A 24,086-nucleotide genomic window follows, 5' to 3' on the forward strand; every position below is an offset into this window, starting at 1 on the left:
ACAATCTGGATCGATTGAATATATTGTTATTATTGAACCCCTAACTAGAATATATCGATTTCAACGCGTCTCTGAGAATATCTAGTTAGGGATCTCTTCCAACTGTATGAAAAGTTTAAAGAAAATTCGTCAACACGATTTCTTGGAATCAGGAGATGAATATATGATAGTTGTAACAAAGACCATTAGTAAATTATCACTTCAGTCCATATCTGGTTCATATAGTTCACCAATAAAACGACATAGACATTTATTATTGTACAATATCTTCTAAACAAATATATCTTTGACTCCCAAAAGCACTTTTGACTGTGTTTGTCTAATGCAAGCGGAAAACGTAAGAGGGTCTTTACGGATAAAAGCAGTTATTAAAACCGTTATAATCTATGAACCGATTGCAACCAAACTTTGCGATACTTGAACCCTTACTCGGAGAATTTTGATTTCAACCCCTGTTTGACAGTCGGTAAAGAGTAACCAATCCCAACAGTAGGAAACCTTAGAAGAAAATTAGTCGAGACGATTTCAATGAATTCGTGGTTAAATAAAAAGAGGTCGGAGGACACCACATGCGATCAGAATATTATAGTTGTGCGGGCCTCTACGTCTCCTCTTTAGAGAGCTCTGACAATGGACCTTCGTTGATATTTTATTTCTGTGCGACAGAGTCCACCCACGAAGGAAGTCCTGACGAATATCGTAAATAAGAAACAACAATGGGTACCGGGTATAAAAGAAAAAAAAACGATTAAAATGTTCATAGATTGTATCAAACTTTTGCTCTAACTGAACCTCTACTAATATAATTTGGGAAGTCGGTGTCCTCAGCCCGACTAATTAGCCAATTGCTAGGGCAAAACATCACAGACTGCAGTGTTTATAAGATTCCAGGATGGATGGTTTTATTTTAAAGTGAGTGCAGGTCAGAGTACCATAAGTGTCCCTGGGATGAGTAGGTCGTATTAAAACCTAAAAATATGTAACGATTATGTGAGTGCATGTGTAGTATTCGTGATGGATGGCATGTACATTGTGCAATAGAGTAATTGAGAAGGGACGGTTCCGTTGTCTGGAGACGTCTAGTATTGTTGATATAATGGTAGACATGGTGGAAGGTTATAGGTGAAATGTGGCCTAAAAGCATAATTTCACTGGCCCAAGGATGCGTAGGTAAAATAGTTCCCTGTCTAGGTGAGTGAGTAATATATTTTCAAGGCGTGAAATACTACCAAAACATTGCGGAAATGGAGAAAGAGTGCAGCTGTGAACTTGTGGCGAAATCAGCAAAATATGGGGCGCCATAGGGGTTACCGGCTATGAAAAACACGCAAATGTTAATAAACGGTATCAATAGTTTGTACTCATGGAAACCTTACTCAGAGAATTTTGATTTCGATGCCGCTTATACTGTTTCGAAATAAGACCCCTTTCTAACAGCAGAAAAAATTTCAAGACAATTCGTCGAGCCGATTTCGAGAAACTTGCGACTAAATAAAGGCAGTCGAGCAGATCACATGCCGTAAGATTATATACATGTGTGCCATTGTGTCCCCTTATTATACTGTCGTCGCTATACCATTTCGTTAATCCTCAGCTGGGTTGGATAAATTTACGTTTGATAATTTTAGTCAAGTGGAGGTCATAGTTAACACATGATGTCATTCATGTATATGACGTGGTCTTTGGTTTTTCAGTTCAGTAGCTCGACTTTATTCACGTACTGCTTTATGTTCGCCAATGCGCTTAGGAGGTCGTTGTGTTTATCGCTCGTGGCGTTGAAGCTGTCCACCGGAATGGCCTACATTCCTTAATCTGACCTGTTTGAATAAACAGCCTCGCAGAAACAAATCCGTCGTCATCAGCGCACCTGATTTCAGGTCGTTATGGAGCGCATTTGCTATCCTTTTCGGCCCTTCAGACTTTTCTGAATATGGTGTAGTAGCCGATATCGCGGGAGGCGATGGTACGCGATTATTCGTTCGATCCAAAACCATCCTTTATGTCACGCAATTTTGCGAGTTGCCAAAGTTGGGCGTTTCTGAGCCGTTTAAAGCTGGTGATGGTGCTCGCCGTCACCCCAGGCGGTTGATGGACTTTAGGGTCGCACCAGCTAAGGCGCCTAGTGGCGGACATGATGTACCTAATTGCACCGCGGTTACCGCCGCCCTGGCAGAGGTAGCCAATGACGTGAGGCAAGCAAATTTGGGTATCGAAAAAGATACCGACTTCTTTGTGAATTAAGACAGCAAGGAAGTTTGTTTTGTTGGACATCCGTATGCGAATATCCATGGTCAATTTTCTAGGCTGCGAGTTTCTCCATATGTTAGAGGATGAGGACTTCAAAATTTCTTTTTGTTGCTCACATGCATGTTTGTGTCATGGGTGGACATCAAATCATTTTTGCGTCGGCAGATTGAAAAATAGTATTTAGTTCTCCACCGCAAAAGAAGGACTGAAGTTGTGATCTCCATTTGTTCTTTGTTATACATAACATTTATTGAAATCCATATCTCTAGAAATCGGCCCCATAAATTTTCAATAAATTTATCATGTGATGGAGCAGATCCATAGACAGAATTCTCCAAGAGGCGCTGATATCAAACTTATCGCAGTACAGTATCTGTAGCTACACAATATCGATACAATCGACAGCCATATAACGTTTTTTTCATATCCCATACCCAGAAATACCCCCCTCCATTTCAGTGACTCCTCTCACTTCGTCAAGATTTATTTCGCAGTTTCTACATATTACCAGACATAAAGACTCAAAAATGGCCAATGTATAACTCTGTAAAGAGGTATTAATGGGACTATTTATATATGCAAGTGCAGCATTGACTGCCACTCCCACATTGGACTACTTAGCCACATCAGACGCTGCACAACCACCAACCGGGACATCTCTCATGGGCGCAGTTCCATCGTCTCTCGAGACTAACGGATCCCAACAACAACAATGAGCTCCTTATTTATCTTGATCAGCTCGAAAATTCTCCTTTAAATATTTTCTACTGTTATAATGGGTCCCTAACTAGACACTGTCCAATAGACACCGAAACCAAAATCCTCTACGTAAGGATACAATTAGTACAGTTTTGAGATAATCTATGCTCAATGTGGGTGATTCATCTTTAGTAACGAAAAAGCGCCTCTTATTTCTCTGATTCGTCTCGAAGATATTTGTTAATGCATACTTTGTGGGTCGATTCTACATCTATCTATCTGTCTCTCTCTCTCTCTCTCTCTCTCTCTCTCTCTCTCTATATATATATATATATATATATATATATCTTCTTTTTCTAACCGAGAAAATCTCAAAATCGGCTGTCGAATTTTTAAAAACTTTTGCTCATGTTGGAAACGATACCGGGTTAGATCCAGCTGAAGATGCGTCGAAATCAAATTCCTTTTAGAAGTGGTTTAAATATTACAAATATTTAACGAATCTGTCAACATTGTGCGTGAATTTTCATACCCAATAACCATAGGTAGCCGCTAATTTCGCTGATTCTTATCGACGAAATTCTTCAGGACGTCCTTCTTAGGTCGCCTCTATCCAACAGAGATCAAATCGTAAGGAAGGTTCCCTTTAAAAACTCTCCAAAGAGTGATCGTAATGTCCCAACTGTATACTTAAAATATAATTTTCTTAGAGCAGGCAGTGTACCCAAATCCGTTATACAGCCAAACGTTTCTCGGAATCGGCTCGACTAGTTTTCGTTAACATTTTCCCACTGTTGGAGCACTGTTTTTTATATTTGACTTAATTTATATTTTATTTATTTCTTTGTCAGCTTTAAAATCTTTTTAATTTTTAATGTCATATGTCAATATAATGTAGTTTCGTTTAGTAGAAAATATTATTTTTTCCAAAATATAGTTTGCCCTTGACTCTTCATTTTTTAAACATAAAGCTGACCTGTTTCTCGATCTTTATTCAAAATTAGTAATAGTCAAGCGAATAAGTTATTTTTGATTTATTTGTATTGTGGGAATAATAAGGTTGAGATCGTGGCTGTTTTGGATATATGACCCTAGACTTGTAAATAGCTTTTAGTGAAGTAAACTACTTTTATTTTCGGAGTAATAAGGATACAGGGGCTACGTGATATTTGATATATAAACATGATCACGTTATCCTCTATTTTGCAATTAGACATTTCCAAATTTGCGGATTACTTAGATTAAATAGTGAAGTTTAGAGATCGATCTCACAGTCTGGGCTTAAAAACGCTTGATGTCAAGTCGTATCCTTCTGTTGTAGCCAGTTTTTTATAATACGTTAATTTTTCTTCAGATTATTTGGATTCTAAAAGATTAATTCATTTCTCTGGAAATATTTGTTGTGCTCATACAGAATTATTGAAATAAGACATTTCGTAAAAATATTAGTATCGCCTTCCATCTTGGATTCTTCTTCGGGACTGAAACTTGAAATCATCAAAACATTTTATTATTACGACTTCTTAACTTTTATTCGTGGATTATTCTTGGAGTTTGTTTTTTGGATTTGATTCTTAAAACCGTAAGTTCTTATTCTTTCATTTTTACAGCATTTTCCCAGGGAAATAAATTATTTTATTAAATTTTTCAAAGTTTGTTGTTTTCATTCTTTCTTGCGATGCTGTTTATTCGAGCCTAAACATGTAACATAAGAATTGGGGGCTCATCCGGGATTTTGAAATTTGGCTAAGATATTTTAGAAAACGTTGTTGTCTTTTTTATTTGAATTCCCTATGTTTTTGAAGTCTTAGTGAAATCGACCAACATTTTCTACAACGTCAACAAAAGTGGAAATCTTTCTGTCAAATCCTACCCAGAAACAATAAGATCTTTTAAAAAGATGAATTGATTCAACTTTCCAGAAAATACGATATTCCTGAGGTAAAGGCTTCCTTAACGAAACAAGAAATAAGAAACATTTTAGTTCAGCTTTTGGCAAAAAGAATTTGTCTGGACAAAAATGCTTTGCTTTTGATCAGTAAGTTTGCATCAGACAATGAAATAAAAGTGAAGGAATTAGAATTAAAGTACAATACAAGCGGGAAAAAGAGAAAGAAGGATAAATGCAGTTACAAGAAAGAACAAATGCAGCTACAATATGAGAGAGAGAGAGAGAGAGAGAGATAGAGAGAGAGAGAGAGAGAGAGAGAGAGAGAGAGAAAACGTGGAAGCGTTGTGCATAGCCATTCTGATATATTAACTTACGATTGGCAATGTACAAGGATCCCGACCTGTCAGACTTCCGATTCCCGATCATCCAAGCTTTGTAAGCTAGGGCTCAGATAAAAGAAGATAACAAACCTTTACGTAAATTAAAATTACCGGGAGCCATTACATATATCTGACGCGAAGATGTCAGAATGAGCAAAACTGTGACGCGTCTCTACGTGCAAACGCAAAGAAAGGATTTTAGGACACCGTGAGGAAGCGAAAGAACGGGCGCTCCTCTTAATTCCTTACTCGAAAAGGTTTAATGTATAGGGAATACTCTACACTTGATAGGAAGTTCTTGCAACTAGTGGTCCCCCATAAATCCAGGTCGCATATACTCGAGGTCACGCAGGAGTCGAGTATGGCGGGTAATTTAGGCATGAAGAAAACAACAGAGAGGGTACTAAGAGAATTTGATTGGCCTGGTGTCAATAGCGACGTAGCGCGGTTCTGTCGCTTGTGCGAAGTTTGTCAGAAAACTGTCTCTGAGGGAAGTGTAACTAGAGTACTGTTAGGTAAAATGCCATTGATAGATACTCCGTTTAAAAGAGTGGCCGTTGACATTGTGGGACCTATGTGTCCACATACAGATCGGAATAACCGACACATCTTGACGCTGGTAGATTGCGCTACCTGATACCCCGAAGCCATAGCTTTGCCATCGATTGAAACTGAACGTGTATCCGAAGCGCTTCATGACATGTTCAGCAGGGTCGGAGTACCCGAAGAGGTTCTTACGGATTGTGGAGCTCAATTCACCTCAGATCTCATGGCATAAATTAGAAGGTTGTTGTGCCTTAAACAGTTGCGCACGACACCCTACCACCCATTGTGCAATGGGTTGGTAGAGAAATTGAACGGGACGTTGAAGCAACTGTTGCGACGGAACAAACTTAAAGACTTTATAATGTTTCCTACCTTAAATAAACTCAGCATGTTTTTGTTTCTTCTATGTTTTTTAATTTCATGGTCTTTGTGTTCGTAATCTTATCATTATGTATGTCGTTTTTTTATCTTGTATGTGTTGTCTAATGTTGTAAAGCGCTCAGTAAAGATTAGGCGCTATACAAAGTTCTTATTATTAGTAGTAGTAAGTATGCGGAAAGACCTAAGGATTGAAATAGGTATCTGAACGCAATTCTGTTCGCGTATCGTGAGGTTCCTCATAAAAGCTTTGGCTTCTCCGCGTTTAAACTATTGTACGGAAGGACAGTTCGTGGTCCAATGCGCATTTTACTCGAACTGTGGTCAAACGAAGTCGCGAACGATTAGAGAGTACATGTCGAATGACGCAAGACAAACTCGCGAAATCTAGCCGTAGATACGCGAAGTACTACAACCGAGGAACGCGGAGTAAAACGTTTGATGTAGGCAATCAAGTGTTCGTGCTTCTCCCAACAAATAAAATTAAGTTGAAATTCCAATGGAAAGGGCAATACGAAGTCAAACAGTTGAAAGGCGAAATGGACTAAATCATTGACGTGGAGGGTAAGTCCAATATATTTCACGCCAATATGCTTAAACTCTACCCAGAAAGACCTAGACAAACAATAGATAAAGGGGTCTTGAATGTAGGATACATAGTGGTGATAAAGGATAAGTCGTGTGACGAATCGGAATCGTCTCCAGTACAGAAATACCCTTTGAATACCCCATTGATGTAGGGAAAGAAGTTATTGACCAGATCAATGTATGCCAGAATTTATCAAATGTCAGCATACACAGATATTGGAGGTTTCGTCCCAATACACTGACGTGTTTACGGACAAACCGGGCCGTACTGGATTGATTCAACACGAGATCAAGTTGAATACCTCTGAGCCAATCAGGATTAAAGAATTTCCAATGCCCTTTAATGCGCGGGAGACAGTCAACGAAGAAGTGGGGAAAATGTTAGACAAGGAAGTGATAGAACCTTCCAGTTTCCCGTACTCGTCCCCGTTGTGTTAATCAGAAAGAAAGACGGGAAGAACCGTTTCTGCATTGATTTTAGGCAATAGAACAAAATCACCGTGTTCATCGGAGAACAAATGCCAGATATGGAAAGTTTATTTTCGAACTTGGCAGGTCATAAATACATTCCCAAATTAGACCTTACCAAGGGATATTGTCAGATACCAATCGCTGTAATGTCCGCGAGTTAACGGCATTCACGAATCCGAAAGGTCTTTATCAATTTAAAGATATGCCTTTCGGTTTAGTCAACGCCGGTGCGTCATGCATTCGTCGCATGCGCAAACTGTTAAACGGTATGGAAAACGTCGACAGTTTTGTAGATGATATCTTTGTTTATACACATACCCATGTATGAAAATGTTAAGGTATTACGGGATCTGTTCGATAGACTTCACACTGCAAATCTTACAGCCAAGCCCACCAAATGTAGTAGAGGGTATTTCAGCATAGAGAGTTTGGAACATCTCGTGAGTGGATTCGGTCAGATGAAACCTCGCCCAGATAAAATAGGAGCAATCAAAGATGCACCTAGACCAGAAACTAAGAAACAAGTACGATCTTTCCTAGGTTTGATTGGGTTTTACAGGAAATGTGTCCCCAATTTTGCGGCTATTGCCAACCCATTAACAGACTTGATTAGGACAGGGCAACCGAATAAAGTTTCCTGGGGTGTGTCCCAAGAAAAAGCATTTAATGCTCTAAAACAGAAACTGGTAAGTGTACCAATCTTAAAGTTACCAAAATTGAACAAAACTTTTGTGCTGAGGACTGATGCGTCCGATACGGGTCTTGGGGCTGTTTTTCTACAGGAGCAAGAGGGGATGAAATAGCCCATTGCTTATGCAAGTAGGAAATTGCTCCCTAGGGAGAAAAACTACTCCGTGATTGAGAAGGAGTGCCTAGCCTTAGTATAGGGGATAGGAAAATTCCATACGTACCTTTTCGGGAGAGAGTTTACCTTACAAACGGACCATCGGTCGCTCTTATACTTGAACAAAGCAAAGGTCACCAATGCAAGATTGGTGCGTTGGGCGTTGTCTTTGCAATCGTATAGTTTCCGGATCGAAGCGATTCGAGGATCGGAAAATGTGGGTGCTGTTTTCTTAAGTAGGGTGTAATTAGCAGATCATTTTCGTTCAGTATTCAAATTGGAAGTTTTAACAATTGTTTATGTTCACATTCCATGATTTTTCTAAAAGTGTTACCACTTTTTTAGAGGGGAGGTATTGTCACGGAATTAAATTGTTTTATTTATTGAATACATGTACTCGGGTTTCGTTTTTTGTTACAACGTTACCCGAGGATGATTTATGTATATTGTGTCGTATTTCGAAATAGTGAGTTCGGTTCATTCCATTCCGCACATGCGAAGTGCTATCGATGGGACGAACCAATGCATATAATGCACAGACTATGTCTGTGCATAAATACTTCACCGTACGTAAGTTTCTTTACAATACGGAATAGTCTTGTCAGCCGGTAGTCTGCTTCAAAAACTTGCACATCTTCAGCTGTAGAGGTATGTAAGTTTATTAATTGCTAGTTTATAAGCTATAACTACTGTACTACCACGTTTATGTTTTAATCTTTGCTATGTAGCTTTGGTTTACGAAGTATAATTCACATATTTCTGTTCTCGTTTTCTACTTAGCAAAGGATTTATATTAGTAATGAAAAGCTACATTTTCTCACAAAACTGTTTAATATAGTAGGATTCTTATCGAGCAAGATTAGTTTTCTTTTTAAACCTGTCATTTTGTAATTATTGTGCTGATAATGTAATCTATATAATTTATCGTGTATAACGCCATTACGTTATTATGCCCGTGTCATGTATAGTATACGGTATTGGATATATTTTCAGCTGTCTGTGACTGTAACGTCTGTGACCGAAGTGTCTGTCTCTGTGTCTGTGACCGGAGTGTCTGTGTCTCTCTCTGTGACCAGAGTGTCTGTGTCTGGAGTGACCGGAGTGTCTGTGTCTGGAGTGACCGGAGTGTCTGTGTCTGAAGTTACCGGAGTGTCTAATGTCCGGGGTGTCTGGAGTGTCTAATGTCTGGGGTGTCCTAAGTGTCTAATGTCCGGAGTGTCTAATGTTCGGAGTGTTCCGAGTGTTTCGAAGTGTTCCGAGTGTCCAGAGTCTATAGCAGCTGTGAAGCTGAACTGTAGCAGCCGTGGAGCTGAAACAAAGTGTACTGATGACTGAATGTCTCCGTACATGTAATTTATTAGCCGTGGGCTAATTTTGGGGTTCGTAAAACCCAGCGTATCTTTCGGGACTGTACAGATAAATTGTATATCTGTCCCTCTCGAGGGCTTTTAAGCAAGACCACGTAATGTGCATTGAGACTGATGGTGCGATGGGCTTTACTTTGTTGAACCAAATTTTGAGTGTTGTAAATGACACTGGTATTACGATGATGCCCTTTGCGTGTAAACCAAAGTTTAATTTCTTCTTCGTCTTCTGCTAACATGTCGAAAATGACCAAATGGGTTTGACGGGAGTCAGACACGATTGCATCGTCTTCTTTAGGAATGCCTTCCACAAATACGATGGAATCGCCTTGACTTTCTCGCAAGAGGCTGTACGCCGATTGCCACTCTTTGTAACACCACACGATGCGTTGAGGTGGCTATCGATCAAATGATGCTTATGTTTGACAAATTCGGTTTTGCCTGAACCGCTAGGTTCATCATTGAGTATGTTAAAGGGATAGCGAAGATAAAAAGCCTCCCAAATGGCACAATCTAAGTGTTCGTCGATGACTTTCACAGTCGAGGAAGAGGTAGCAGAGGCAGCAGAGGTAGCCATAGTGTCATGAATGTCACTTGTGGCACAAAAACAGACAAGAGTTTTTATACTTTTTTCAGGACAGGTTTACTGAATGTTTTAAACATGAACACGAAAGACAAAATACATAAAAGCCAAAGGATTAAGTACAACGATAAAAGGCACATGAAAACGATCAACGTGGAATAGAAACAAGTTTCTGTACAATATGTTTTGGGTAATGTTCTGACCAGTTCAACAGGGGGTAAGGTCAAACAAATGTCATCCCGAAAGGGTCTTTCAGGAATGTACACGACAGTCCTGTCCTGAGTGACGACTTCTTCTTCTGGTACTGTCACTAACACAGGTTGAAAAGTGACCTTTTTTCTTCGGACGTTGAAAGGAAGGATCACAACTCTCGAGCATACTGGGCCACTTCCTGGGTCCAAGCCCCAAAACCCCCGTTCTTCCAGGCACGTACATATGTCCAATGGGGGTGTAAGTCACAAGCTACACACACATCGTCATACACATCTTCGTAGCAAAAAGTGGACGAATCTTTTTTTCTCGTAGAGGTCGAGAAGTATCCAGATACAAACGCAAAGGCTTTAACCAAAATGAATCTTTCGTGACCATTTAAATCCATTTGGGTGGTAAGTACTGTTCGTAAAGAGTCCACAAGGAATCGGCTGGTAAACGAAATCCAAGAAAACAAGTCACTAAGACACACACCACTTGTCGACCCAAATTGAACGGAAACAGTTCTTGTAATAATTGATGGTAATGATCCACGGTTTGAATATGGTCATTGAGTTCCTTCCACGGAATCTGTTCAATCACATGTGATAAAAGTCGTGGCATGGCAGCCTGCTTTTATACTCTTTTTGTCGGATGCAATAAATGTACTTTCTGCCTAGAGATATTCGTTTTCCAGTAGGGAATCCAAATACTCCATGTGCTAAACTATAATCCTAAGTTCGTTCTACAGTTCGTTCAGAAGTTTCCTCTTTCTCTAAAGTAGATGTTACAGAAAATATGTTTGTAATTCTTCAACTTTTCTTCCTCAATTCCTTGCAGTAGGTCTATCTTGAAGTAACAAAAAACATGAACATGTCGATCGTTTGCGACCTCAAAGTGTTGAACAATGTCTGACCACTGAAACAATTTCTGACGAATCAATTCTCTTATAGCATTTAGGTACCAGTGGTGAAACATCTGGTGACGTAATGAATGCAAATGTTCTTTACGTTTCACTTGAATTTTTACCAGTGCTCGGTAAATCCGTTCTTGCAACTCCACAGGCAAGCCACGAATGTTCTCTTCTGAAGTATCCATGAATAGGTCATACTAAATCCTCTTTTGTCTGTCACAAGAAATGTAATGTCTACACAAACATGGTTTTTCCTCAGTAGCGAACCTAAAAGGTTCAATTACTAACCTACAGATCACAGTTCGTTCAGCAGTTTCCTCTTTTCACTAAGTTGACGTTGCGTAAAAGAAGTTGGTAACTCTTTAACTCTTCTTCTGGAATTCGGTGCAGTATGTTTATATTGTAAGAAATAGAATCATAAATACCAAGCCAATCCTTTTTGAAACCATGCGGTAGCTGATGAAGGTCTGACCAATGAAACACTTTCTGACGAATCAGTCCTTTTATAGCATTCAGGTACCAATGATTCAAACACCGGTGACGTAACGGATGCAACTGTTCTTTACGTTTCACTTGTATTTTGACCAGTGCTCGGTAAATGCGTTCTCTCAACTCCACAGGCAAAGCACGAATATTCTCTTGTAAAGTATCCATTTAGAGATTACTGATATTGTCCTACTAAAGGTAAATAATGACAACTGGGAGACCATCGAGCATGTTCCAGGTAAGCTGAATCTTGCGGTTCCCAGTGGTGAAGGGACACATCGCAACTGAAGCACTTGACTTTATCCCCTTCGCCCAAGTAGACAAATCCGGCTCTGGCTAATTCTTCGGGGGTTGGTCCTCCCAGATATTTAGGCCATTTTCCTTTGAAAGATTGAAAACGATTTTCAAAGTTGCAGTATTCAGACAAACGCACAGGGAAAGAATATTCGTCTTTCACAGGTTCGTTTCGATGAGGGAAGGATGACAGGGACAGGAGTTTGCTCAGGGCTGGATGACATCCGTAGAGTGGTATACGTGAACGTTAGTATCCACATTGACCATGAAACCCAATAAAGTGTCCACGATGACCAGAGGCATCGATTTTGTATCCATCAGGTTTGACACGCACAGCATCACTTTCCATGATAAGGGTAGTGAGAACAAAGGTCCCATGATGCTTTACGGCATCGCTAAGGTCACAGCGTACAGCATCGCTCCCATCGCGAGGTTCACAATCGCACTCGTCTGCAAACTACAATGGTAACCGCATGGACACTTGCAGTTTCCTTCCGGACATTTTCCATCGCAATGCATGGGTCTTATCCATCCAATATTAGTCACACTAGGGGAAGGTAAAACTTTTTTACAATCCCCAGACTGAAATGTTCCCTCTTAAAAAGGATTCATCTTGTTCGCTTGGCCTTGGTAGTCACAATGAATTATCGATCTTGCCTATGGTTCCTTTTTATACTAGTCGGAATGAAGTCTCAAGCTTGTACATCGTTCCTTTTTTATGTCTTGTTTTGGAAGGTAACGTCTCTAAGGTGCCGTCATAATTGTACCGTAGTGTAATGGGTGGAAATGTCATAGAAAGGTATGGACAGTGCGGAGACCATCGAGTATGTTCCAGAATAGCTGAATCTTTATAGATACATAGATCCATTCGTAACTTCAGGCCACAACTGAAACACTGTACTTCGTATCCCAATCCAGTCTCAGGTCCCAAGTAGACAAATCCTGTTCTAGCTAAAACATTCGAAGTAGGTAATCCTTTCCTATCCGTAGGCCATTTTGAAACGTTTCAAATCCACGGGCACAGTCACAATAGTCAGGCAAGAAGACCGGAAAATGGTGGGGTTAGAACTTGGAGTTCTCACTGGGTTTCTCACTCGATGTTTGCTGTAGCGAAATGGTCCTTCTGGTGTGTGACTATGCTCTTACAACCAATGTTTTATACCAACATGTCCATAAGGCGAAGTAAAGTGATTGGGAAGACGCACTCGCTTCTGGTACACGATTTGATTGGCTTTTTCCAAGGGTCGACTGACGATGTGGTGAGTGGGTAAACATACAATCTTGTTTGGCTGATAGGTGGTCACTTTAAAGTGTTCATCTTTTCCAGACTGCAAGGCTTCTTTCAGTACGCCAAAGTTTACCACTCGACTGGTACGATAATTCAGAGTCAATCCTTTCACATTACACTCCGTGTGCACTTCTCCTTCTTTGTCCCGGTATTCGTAGCCGTAATGTTTAGGACCGCCACTCGCGAAACTTAGAATCTTGTCGTCGGGGAGCTCGTCTGTCCAGGCTCCTAAACGGTCTCATTCGATGTCAGGGTGCTGTTGACTCGGGTGATCGATGTAGAAGCAACTGTCCGTGTCAAAGTACAGGACACGTCCCCCTAACAGTTCTAAAGGTTCGTACAGTTTTAAGCGAGCATGAGCTATCACGTAAGCCGCAATGATGACATTTGCAAATTCGTCGGCTTCTACAAAGTCCATATCTTCTTCGTAATTCATTAAGATCAAATCCTCGCGAATGACGTCCAAATGTTTCATGTATTTGGTTTTGTCGTGAATCATCTGAAAGTAGCGGGAAGGTTCTGTCAAATACTTCGTCTTGGGTAAACACGGACGTTGTACCATTTTGCCCCACAAACAACTTAACATCACTTTGGCAAACGATCGCCTGCCTTCGTTTTTCTCGATGTGGTCTAAAATAATGCCTTCTTGTGCCCAGTATTTCTCTTTGAATGTCTTTTGGTCTTCGGGAGTGTGACACAAGGAAGGACAGCCACTGGCTTCTTGTTTCAGTTTCAAAAAAGCATCCACGTAGTCGGCAAAAATGTCTTTCTGAGTTTGGTCACTCTTGTGATATTGTTGTGTCTTGGGAAAGTGGTAAATTCTGTACACTTCTAACAGTTGGTATCCCATGTCCAAAGCGTCAAGGCGCGTTCTTCCTGGGTGTGCTGACAAGGTTGATCTTGGTTGCACGTTTCGGCACAAGTACAGCACAAAGGAAACATCAGTTTGCCTTGACAATGGTGAGATAACACGGGATGGTACAAGCCGTGGGATGCTAAACCTTGCACTTGATTAAGCCTTCGTATTGTCGAATGTGGTTCAGGTCGATGTGTTCCGTTAACAATTGCGTGTACCTTGCAGGAAAGCGACAATATTTGCACACGTATGGATAGAGCGAACACACGTCCAAGTATTTGATTTCTTCTCCTTCTCTTCGTCGGTTTGGTACAGCGAACAGGTGGCATTGGTTCTTCCTCCGTACAAACTATCCCTCGGATTCAGGGGGTCCGTGAACTTGTAACTTTCCACGATGCGTTTAAACTTGGGATCGGTTTTCAAACGGTGATCGTATTCGTGTTCCCACATGGCCACCACTTGGTATCCTTGCTGTTCTAACTTTAGGCGTCGCTGACAAGTGGCCTGGTACAAGTCTTCCATGGTTCGATGTAAAAACTGATTTTTAGTGTTACAATCAGGGAACAGATGGGACATCCGTGAAATAAGCAAACGTTAAACTCATACATAATCTTGGGGTTTTCTAAGTCCCAACCGTCGACCGAATGCGTTCCGATGGTCTTTTTGCCTCCTCCGTTGCGGACATGCTGAATCCATTTGTCTTCACTGTCGCACAATTAATGTAAACAGCGTAGGGCTTTGACCGAGTATTGACGCTTGACATAGTTGGTCGTTTGAGGACTGATGACAGCCACTGTGTTTTCAGGCATGAATTGTTGTCGGTAGACTAATGAACATGCTTTGGCAATGGTGCAAGCTTCTTTCAAAGGATCGACCCCTCCGTGTTCCATGAACAGTTCTCGAAATTTTCCACAACATCGTCGTAAAATGTCCACGTCGGAACCACAATACTTTAACATTTCTTCATGAAAGTCAAAACGATCGGAGGCATGGGCCTAGTACCAAGTGTAGAAAGCTTCTCGTTCTCCGGTACGCATGTTGTCGGGGTCGTAATAGTGATCCTCAGGCACATGGGGTAGAAGAGCATGTTGATTGGCTTCGGTATTGAAAAAGGGAGGAACATACCCTTTAGTCATTTCTGTCATTCCAAACGTTTTAGGCATTCGACTCAAAGGCATGGCCAAGTAACTCATTGAATCTTTAAACTGTACTTGTCCCACTTGCATGAAAATGATATTGGCTCCGTTTAAAGTGACTTTAGGATGTTCGGTACTTTGTTCCGTATTGTATCTGAGAAGAAACTATCTATCGTATCCCGAGTAATTGTGGGCCATCACTGTGGGATGGCAATGACAATCTCCGTAACGTTCGATGTCCTCTTGACTCCATGTTTCGTCGATGGGGTCTAAGATCCATTGAGCGAAATCGGCTAGCGTGTTCGGTCCTCGAAAGATTTTTTCACGCCCTCCAGGAATATTACTGCAGTGAGGGAAATGATTAAAGATAGGTTCTTATATGCACTTTTCACACGCTCGGTGAGCCACACAGAACTTAGGAATGTGAATGCCGGTCTCTTGTATGCATTCAAAATCGAAAAAGATGAAATTTCCTTTCTTCTATTGGTCCTCATTTTCCTCTTTTTGGGTTTGGTATTTTTGAATGTAACATTCGTGTTCCAAGTCCACGATTTGGTGACAAATGTGACATCGTTTCTTTCCTCGACATACGTGAAACTTGGCACTATTGGTACGTATGCCTTGTCCACACGTAGGGCACAATCTCAGAAGTTGACATGCACTTTTCTGCTGTGAACCTTGCGTCTTCAGATGTTGTTAGTAACAGACTGGACTGACAAAAGTGCACTGACAAGTAGGGCAATGCACTCGTTCTTGTCCTTCGTCCAGACAGGGTTGAAAGGCCAAACATCCTGAGCATTTCGATCCACAATGCTGATGTTACTCTTGATTGTTATAGCCATAGTCACATTACTCACAGTAATAACCGTATTCCAGGAATGCGGTGATACTGGTAATGGTATCGAAATGTTCATCGTGATGATAGAGATGAATGTATTTTCCATCTTTAAAGTCTTGTCCTCGAAACAACAGAGGTCCGCGCACTTCTTGAGTTTTGCATTTCAGGAATGCCACAGGGTGTGTCTTTGGACAGGCCGGCTTTTTGTAACAGGAGTTCTGCTTCACTTCGTTGTTTGGGTCGGTTCGATTTTTGAATAGTTTTCCAGGCTCTTGTCCATTCTGCAGTGTCGTTCTTGTTGGCATAGGTTCCTCCCACCACAATAGCCCTGGTTAAACAAATGTGGCCTTGAGGGTTGTGAATTTGGACAAGATTATTTCTAGTACTGCGAAGGTCGTTCACCAATAACACCTTTTTGCGTTGTCCGGTCCCTTGAAGAGGAGAGACTTGTGTCATGTCCAGTGTGGCTTTTCCATCGGTGATGTCAAACTTGTCATTGGATTGTTGCACGTGTTAAATCTTGTCCATGACTTTGGAAGGGGTCAATTCTGCAGGGCTACTAAACTCGATCCAAACAGGGGATTTCAAGCCGTCGTGTAGTATGGAAAGTCTCAAGCGATCGTCTTCTTTGGGGTGACATTGTCGCTTCAGTGTGGTGAGCAAAGAATCCCACATCTCGGTGATGAACTCTTATGCTTTCTCCATTGGTACGTAGGACTTGAAATCTTTAAATTTCACCGTGTATTTGTAAGCCGTGGTTCTAAATTTTGTTGAGGTGCGCTTTTCCGTCTCTCGAATGTGATAGTACTTTTCAGGGTTGACTAAGGGTGGTGAACATGGGCTAGGTGCAGACTCTCTGGGTTTGGATTCTGGTTCATTCATGTCCTCTTCAAAATGACTGGCATGAATTTGTGCCAAGACTTCAGCATGGGTACTAGGCGATATATCACGTTTCTGTCTCTTACGTTCTTCTGCTCCTTTCTTCTCTATTGAATTGAATCGTTTCATCTTGACTGCAAAAAGCCAAATGACTAAAGTTTAAATACCATGGGTTACTTTATATCCATGACAGACCAGCGTATATAAAGGGTGTGCGTCTTGTCCTTCCACTATTCGTTTCACTCTCAAACCGAGCAGAACATGGACGAGACAAGACAGATCGAACTTTTCATCAGAGCTTTGCGAGGGGTCATCAGAAAATTTTCTTCAGTCCAGCCGACGGACTACTCACCCTCCTTTCGAGATAAAAGTCAAGATACTTGCTATATCTGTCAGAAGAAAGGGCATTGGTCTTCAGAGTGTCCAGACCGTCAAAAAAACAAGGGTTAAAAGAGACAAAAGTCAAGATATCTGTTATCATTGTCAAGAAAAAGGAATTGGTCTCCAGATTGCCCTAAGAAACAATAGGAGCGAGAAGAAGAGGGGAGTAATGAAGAGGAAGAAAAGGAAGAAAGCAGACAGGTGAAGAAACAGAAACAGAAGACAAAAAGAGGAAGGGAAAAAAGTAAGAATGAAGAGGAGGAAAAGCTGTGAAAGTGAAGATATTTTTAAAAAAAAGAGAGTGAAGAAGGTAAAAGAAGAAGAAGCCTAAGAACTTTTTAAAGTGCTATGCGGTGTTGTGAATTAAATTGTTTATTCTGGTACAAATTGTACAGTCTCTAAAACTTAAGTGTCTCTTGGCTTTGATTTTTAGAATAAGAATCTACACTCGCGCACTCAATCATTCAGACGTACTATAAGGGTAAGGAAAGGGATTTTTGAGTTTTAATTGATGCTGGCTATTGAAATACTATCTCCTTTCGAGAGATATGGGTGGCCCTGAAAAGGGCCTTTGTGTCTTGGTGAGTTTTAAACAACAAACTTAGGAAGCAATCAACTTTAACTGTCTTAAGTCTTTATCACGGCCAGGGCCTACTTCTGGACTGCGTACTGTCGATGATGATGATTTGGTAGAAATTATTAAGGGTGGTATGGTAGGTGTTGGCACAGGGTTGGATTGTTTAGCTCGGGAAGGTCTTTTTCTCTTCGGTCGTAATAAAGAAGTCATACATTTGTTTCGGACTTCTTAACTCTGCTAAAATGTCTAACAGTACTGTCCCGGTTTGACTTTCCCCCCTCTTGTTTCTTGGCTGCTTCTTCTCCTTCCTTCTTTCTTACCTCTTCTTCTTGCTATTGTAGGAGAAAAGCTTGTTCCGCTTCCTTTTGCTGTTGAATAAATTTCTCCAATTCTTTTTTCTGTCTCTGTTTAAAATTCACCACGTGTGGTAAAGAAGGAGAAGGTGACGAAGGTACTGGTTCAGAAACAAATTCTTGTGAAAGAAAATCTACAAAATCCCAATTCACCTCTTCTGGAAGTAAGTCCGGGTTTACTTGAGCAGTCTCCACGGTCGGTGCACCCCAGTTCATCTTCTTATGAGTTTCCGTCATGTTTATGCTCACTGTGTCGCATGGATTGACTGCGCACAAACGCTAAAGTCTCTATATAGGGAACGTGACGTCACGGACTGCTCTTTTCCGATTGGACGAATGGTGACTGAATGTTGTAACGCGTGTTTGGATTGGTCAATCAGCTCAATTCGTTTCGATCCTCCCTCTCCCTATAAATACTCGCAGTTCGCTGCATATTTTCACCTGTTCTCGTCACCAAGATATGGACCGACGTGGAATCCTCTACTCTTGTGTCTTCAATGATGTTCAGAACGGACTTACCCATGTACGTCCGATCTACGTGGACTATTGTCAAGATGACGGATACCTGTGTGTGGAAAAGAAGAATCTAAGTAGAAAGACAAGGTTGTTTAAAGAGAGTGATGATCTACGGTCCCGAAGTAAGACAGAGTTTAAGGACGAGAAGGAGACCTAAGCAGTGCCCTCTATGTTAACGTATGGTATGTTAACATAAAACCAAAGGCCCTTTTCAGGGCCACTCCAGTGCCTCCAAAAGAGATTCACTTTCATGCCTACATTTCTTTTTTTTTATATGTCTGTTGTGTTCTATAAATCTCTCCCCTTCCATAACACTATACAGACTCACCATGTTAAATTTCCCTTGTCGCTATATAGACCCACCATATATTCCCATGTTCAATTCCCCTTGTCGCTCTACAGGCCCACCATATATTCCCATGTTCAATTCCCCTTGTCGCTCTACAGGCCCACCATATATTCCCATGTTCAATTCTCTTTGTCGGTATAAGGCATTCAAAATTTTCCCATGTTAAATTTCCATTGTCGCTATAAGACAAGCCCCTTATTTTAACACTGATATTTCCTTGTCGCTACAATGCATATCATGTGCTCCTCATGTTAAATTCCCCTTGTCGCTATAATGCCAGTCCTTTATTCCCCATGTTAAATTCCCTTGTCGCTATAATGCCTATCCTGTGCTCCCCATGTTAAATTACCATTGTCGCCAAAGGGCAAGCTCACTATTTTAACATTAAAGTCCCCTTGTCGCTGAATCGTCCCCATATACTACTCATGTGTCTTACTCGACTTTCATCTAGCAGTAGATTTCTCAAAGTCCTCTCGACGAATTTTTATAAATATAAAAAAACTTTTAGAACGTATACCAAGTTAATTAATATGCAGGAAACGTGGAAATCAAAATTCTCTTAGCAGGTGTTCAATTAGTACAAACTATCGATGCAGTATATTAATATTTGCGTGTTGCTGTTTTTGTTGGGGTTTTTCAGGGTGGGGGTGGGGTAATACCATATACCCATAGGGCGTCCCTTATTATGCTGTTTCCTCTCTACGAAATTCGTTTGGACATTTTTTTGTGGACGGATCTCTATCCCCTGGAGATAAAATGTCAAAGAAGGGTCTATGTTATAATCTTACGGTATGTGTCGTACGAGACCTCCGTCATCTAGCTGATTTCTCGAAATCGGCTCAACGAAATTTCGTTACTATACTATCTTCAAGAGATAACATATCAAGAAGGGTCCTCGTCAACTCTCTTTAAAGATGATACTTAACGATCAAACTGTGTAAGTAAGATATCATCTTCTTGCGTCATGTGCTTTACGTGCCTCCACTCCCTTTATAACCCCAAATTCTGGAAATCGGTTACAAGTATGATAAGTTCCCCAGTTCCAAGGACTTCAAAACAATATTCAAGTCAACTGAAGGCTTCTTAAACTCGTAAATACTCCACATAATTCTTCTCTAAGGACATGACGGCCACACACGAAAAATCTCAAAGTTCACACTTGTATGGTTTTTTGTGGTTTCCGTTTTACTCGAGTTATTAGTAAGCTTTTCGAACCCGAATACTAATACTTAACGCTATGCAACACAAGACACGACCCAAATGCCTAACACAACTAATTAATCCTATATCAAATTACAAAACACACGTATTCCTATCAATATCCTACACGATTCCTACATATAGTCAGTGATCTGTCTATATTTAGGTTCATATAGCACTCTCCAATCAGGCCAGAATTACACCACTGCATGCTCTAAAAAGCTTTCATTTGCATTAACTAATTTCTAACCAATTACACACTGAATTGGGAACAATGAATAAGAAAATTAAAAAAGACGTGTGAATAAGGAATAAGTATTAAAATGTATGTGAAAATATTTGAATCGGGAATAAGTAACTGGTTACTTATTCCTTATTGAATCGGTAACTGGTTACTTATTCCTTATTGAATCGGGAATAAGGAATAAGGAATAAGTAACCAACTTGATTTCGCTCCGCTTCTTCTGAGTTGCGCCGTATGCAGTTGTCAGTTTCTGGTCTAATAGCCGGATCAAGTCAAATATTGCTGGGTGGTGGATGGCTTTCCGAAATATCAAAAAGGCCCTGACCTTCCTTGAAAGGACACTAAAGTAAATGTCTGTGTGTCTATCTACTCAAAGTTTGCATAATACCCAATAAATATGTACAAGAATAAAACGATGGTCAAATTTCAAGTGACAAGTGGCTGTACGTTTGTATGTGTACTTTCTTAAACCACGGACCCCCCCCCCCCCATGATCCGGCCCCGCTGTCTCCTAAAGCCATTCGAACAACGTCTAACCGAAAACGATAGCAAATTTCGCTTTGTTTTACGACAATGGACTGCTCGTTTTATATATCATTCTTTTCTCCAACATATTAACATTTTTCTTTCTCCAATGTCAAGGTGTAAATGTTCCGCCTGAATTTCATAACTTGCCATTGAAGACAGACCTGTATGTACAAGAAAACATACCGCCTGGATCGTCCGTTTTCCAGGCCAGCGCCACCGACAATGACGGAGACGCCCTGACGTACAGCATGACGTCATCTCCTGGAACTGGAATCAACTATTTTAGTATCGACAGCTCTAGTAAGTTTTGAAATCTTTATATATATATATATATATATATATATATATATTACATACAATATCAATGCTTTGCTAAGTGTAGATATTAGGAAATATATGACGAGAGATGTGGTAAAGATTGTATTGTTCGCGAGTAAAAACATTTCCTTCTAATTCACAGAAAAAAACAACATAAAAGGAAGTTCCAAATTTTACACTAATTTAAATTTCTGAGCATTACCATTAAACAAGAATAATTTTAATGACTGTTAGCTTACTTGCACATATATTTTCTTTTTTTGTGCGTATTTCTGCATTCAAACGTGAATTTTGGCCTGCACTTAAATTCGGCGACAGATATTACACCCAACTTTCGACAGCCGTCTAATTTCGGTTTACAATCATCGCTTATGAATGACCGATGTTTACATCGTTTTGAAACATGCTTATGACTGTTGAGTTCTAAATGGGCTACTTCAACAATTTTATTACTACAAATGTGTTGATTTGTAGTAGAGTGCAAAAGGTATACGATACCGTATGGGTGACCAAGAAATATCCAATAACATCAGGTCATGTAAGTTGCATGATTCATATGGAACTATGTTTTCATCCTGATGAGAGAGAGAGAGAGAGAGAGAGAGAGAGAGAGAGAGAGAGAGAGAGAGAACATGAAAAACGAAATAGGCCTAAATATGGGAAAACAGATTTGAATAACATGCAGTGAGGACATATATGTTTCCTAGACGAGCAAAGGAACGTGGTTGGAAAAGTGATATCGTTACTCTGCAAACAAGGGGCTCCGCCAAAATGATTAAAATCGGGCTCGCGTTTGCTAGGGCCATTCCTGCTTGTGCAGGTCAGTTGATTTGGTGTATCATTTTATAATCCTAAAGGTTTATATAGCTCAATAAGTACAAAGCTATACTTTTAAAAAGAAATACATCACCTTTATTGGTGTGGATCCCTCGCAGCCTTCCACCTATGATTAAGATGGCTTGCTTTGAGAGGACATCCTTATGCCAAAAGATGTAAAGATTTTTTTGTGTTTTATTAATACATCGTCCGAGTTTGACACAAGCACATTTTATTCTACATGTAAAAATATATTTAAAATTAACAGCTTCATACACTTTTCGTTCTGTTTCAGATATTACAAAATAAATATTTCCAGTGTATAAGTATATGAGTATGCATATGTATACGGACACAACACCTTCTTTTCTTTTTAGGTGGCGTAATAAGTGCGTCAACCACGAATCCAATAAACTATGAGGTCATGACGGACAAGGTGTTTACATTCAAGGTTTCAGTCACCGACGGAAAACTCACTGAAACCCAAAATCTCGTTATCCGTATTTCCAATGTGAATGAAGGACTGTCCTTCGCCCAAGATACATACAGAATAGTTGCAAATGAAAGTCTGGTACGCCAAGCTAATGGTTGATGGGAATATTATCCGTGTCCGATCTTATGTGTGTGCGTCGATGAGCGCATTTATGCCTTATAATCCGCTTTATACTCTTAAATATCTTTTTGGACAGGTGTTTATAATGGCCCACAAATGATTTAGCACATAGATATTGATTCTGCCATTTTTGAACAGAAATTGATAACAGAAAGACACTTCTTTAAAAGATAGCAATATATGATGTGTGGTTATTAATAGAAATGATAGCAAAAGTGCAATGAGGAATCCTTTAAGATCAGATCTACATGATCTACCGCAATCGTAAAAAGGACACACTTTTAAAATGTTTGAAAGTTTTACTTACGTCTCTTGAAATTTAGAACGTCAAACTATTAATTACCAGTTGTAGCTGGTCGAGGGAATACAATTCCGTCGGAAGAAGAAAATATACAAAATGTCGTAATAATGCTTTGGGCTATGAACTCCATTAACTCCCTGAGTGTTAAATCTTTAGACAGGCTGGACTGAATTTAAAGAGGGGATATTTACATATGGCATATGTCCGAATATTTTGAGATATCATCATCTAATGACAAATAACATAATAGTGACAAATTTAAGCAGTATTCTTAGCAAAACTAAGATTTGCTCTGAAAGTGAATAGAAGGCTGGACAGTAATAACCGCTGATGTCAAATTACACGGTTTTGTGCCCCCCTCCCCCATCAGTGACTGTCTGTTCATTTGCATTTCTCTCTTCTACCTCTTATTTGTATTACACTATGACGGCTTCTTGCATAATAACACTTTCACTGAATTCGATTCTTATGCCATATATGTATGACCTAAGTATGACAATTTTCGTTTTTTTAAATTTTTGTTTTGCTCTGTTCTGATCAAATACTCTCCCCGTCTTGGAAGTTGTGGAATAGGGCACAACAGGAAGTTAACGACTGATTCAAATAAAAGTACGTAGGTTTATATGCTTTATATCAATAGCTAACTACATAATGAATACGACTGAATATTTCAAAATTTAGGATATTTATTGTAAACAACGTGACAGGATTAATATATAAGAATAAACGGAAAGAAAAATATTCGAGGGAGACTTCACAAGAAAAGAAAAAACATGCTATGTTCATTTCAAATTAAGCAGAAATTTACATAGTACCTATGCAGCATAAAACTTGGAGCCTGAAAGCTTGATATATTGCAGTTTTGGAGAGTGTATAGACATTGCCAGAAGAGACAAGTAATGATAAAGACCTGCTTCCTTCCAGTTCGTAGTGAAAATTGATACGGAGGGCTACGATCTAGAACTCCAAGAGAATGTCTCTTTAATGAGATTTCATCCTAAGATACTCAGGGTAGGCAAA

The 24,086-nt window shown here is 40.0% G+C and overlaps 1 protein-coding gene across 2 annotated transcripts in view; it reads left to right on the forward strand.

Moving 5' to 3' along the window:
• LOC149805087 (protocadherin Fat 3-like) overlaps positions 1-24,086 on the forward strand; it is a 71,989-nt gene that overhangs the window by 27,441 nt on the left and 20,462 nt on the right. For both annotated transcript variants that reach the window (XM_089947242.1, XM_089947234.1), the window contains exons 12-13: positions 21,133-21,318; positions 22,530-22,723. In XM_089947242.1, coding sequence (XP_089803368.1) covers positions 21,133-21,318; positions 22,530-22,723 — 380 coding nt within the window. The remainder of the gene's footprint in view (positions 1-21,132; positions 21,319-22,529; positions 22,724-24,086) is intronic.

Source organism: Sinohyriopsis cumingii, chromosome 2, assembly GCF_028554795.1.
Source record: "Sinohyriopsis cumingii isolate HCF-2022 chromosome 2, ASM2855479v2, whole genome shotgun sequence".
In the NCBI taxonomy this organism is placed as follows: Eukaryota; Metazoa; Mollusca; class Bivalvia; order Unionida; family Unionidae; genus Sinohyriopsis; species Sinohyriopsis cumingii.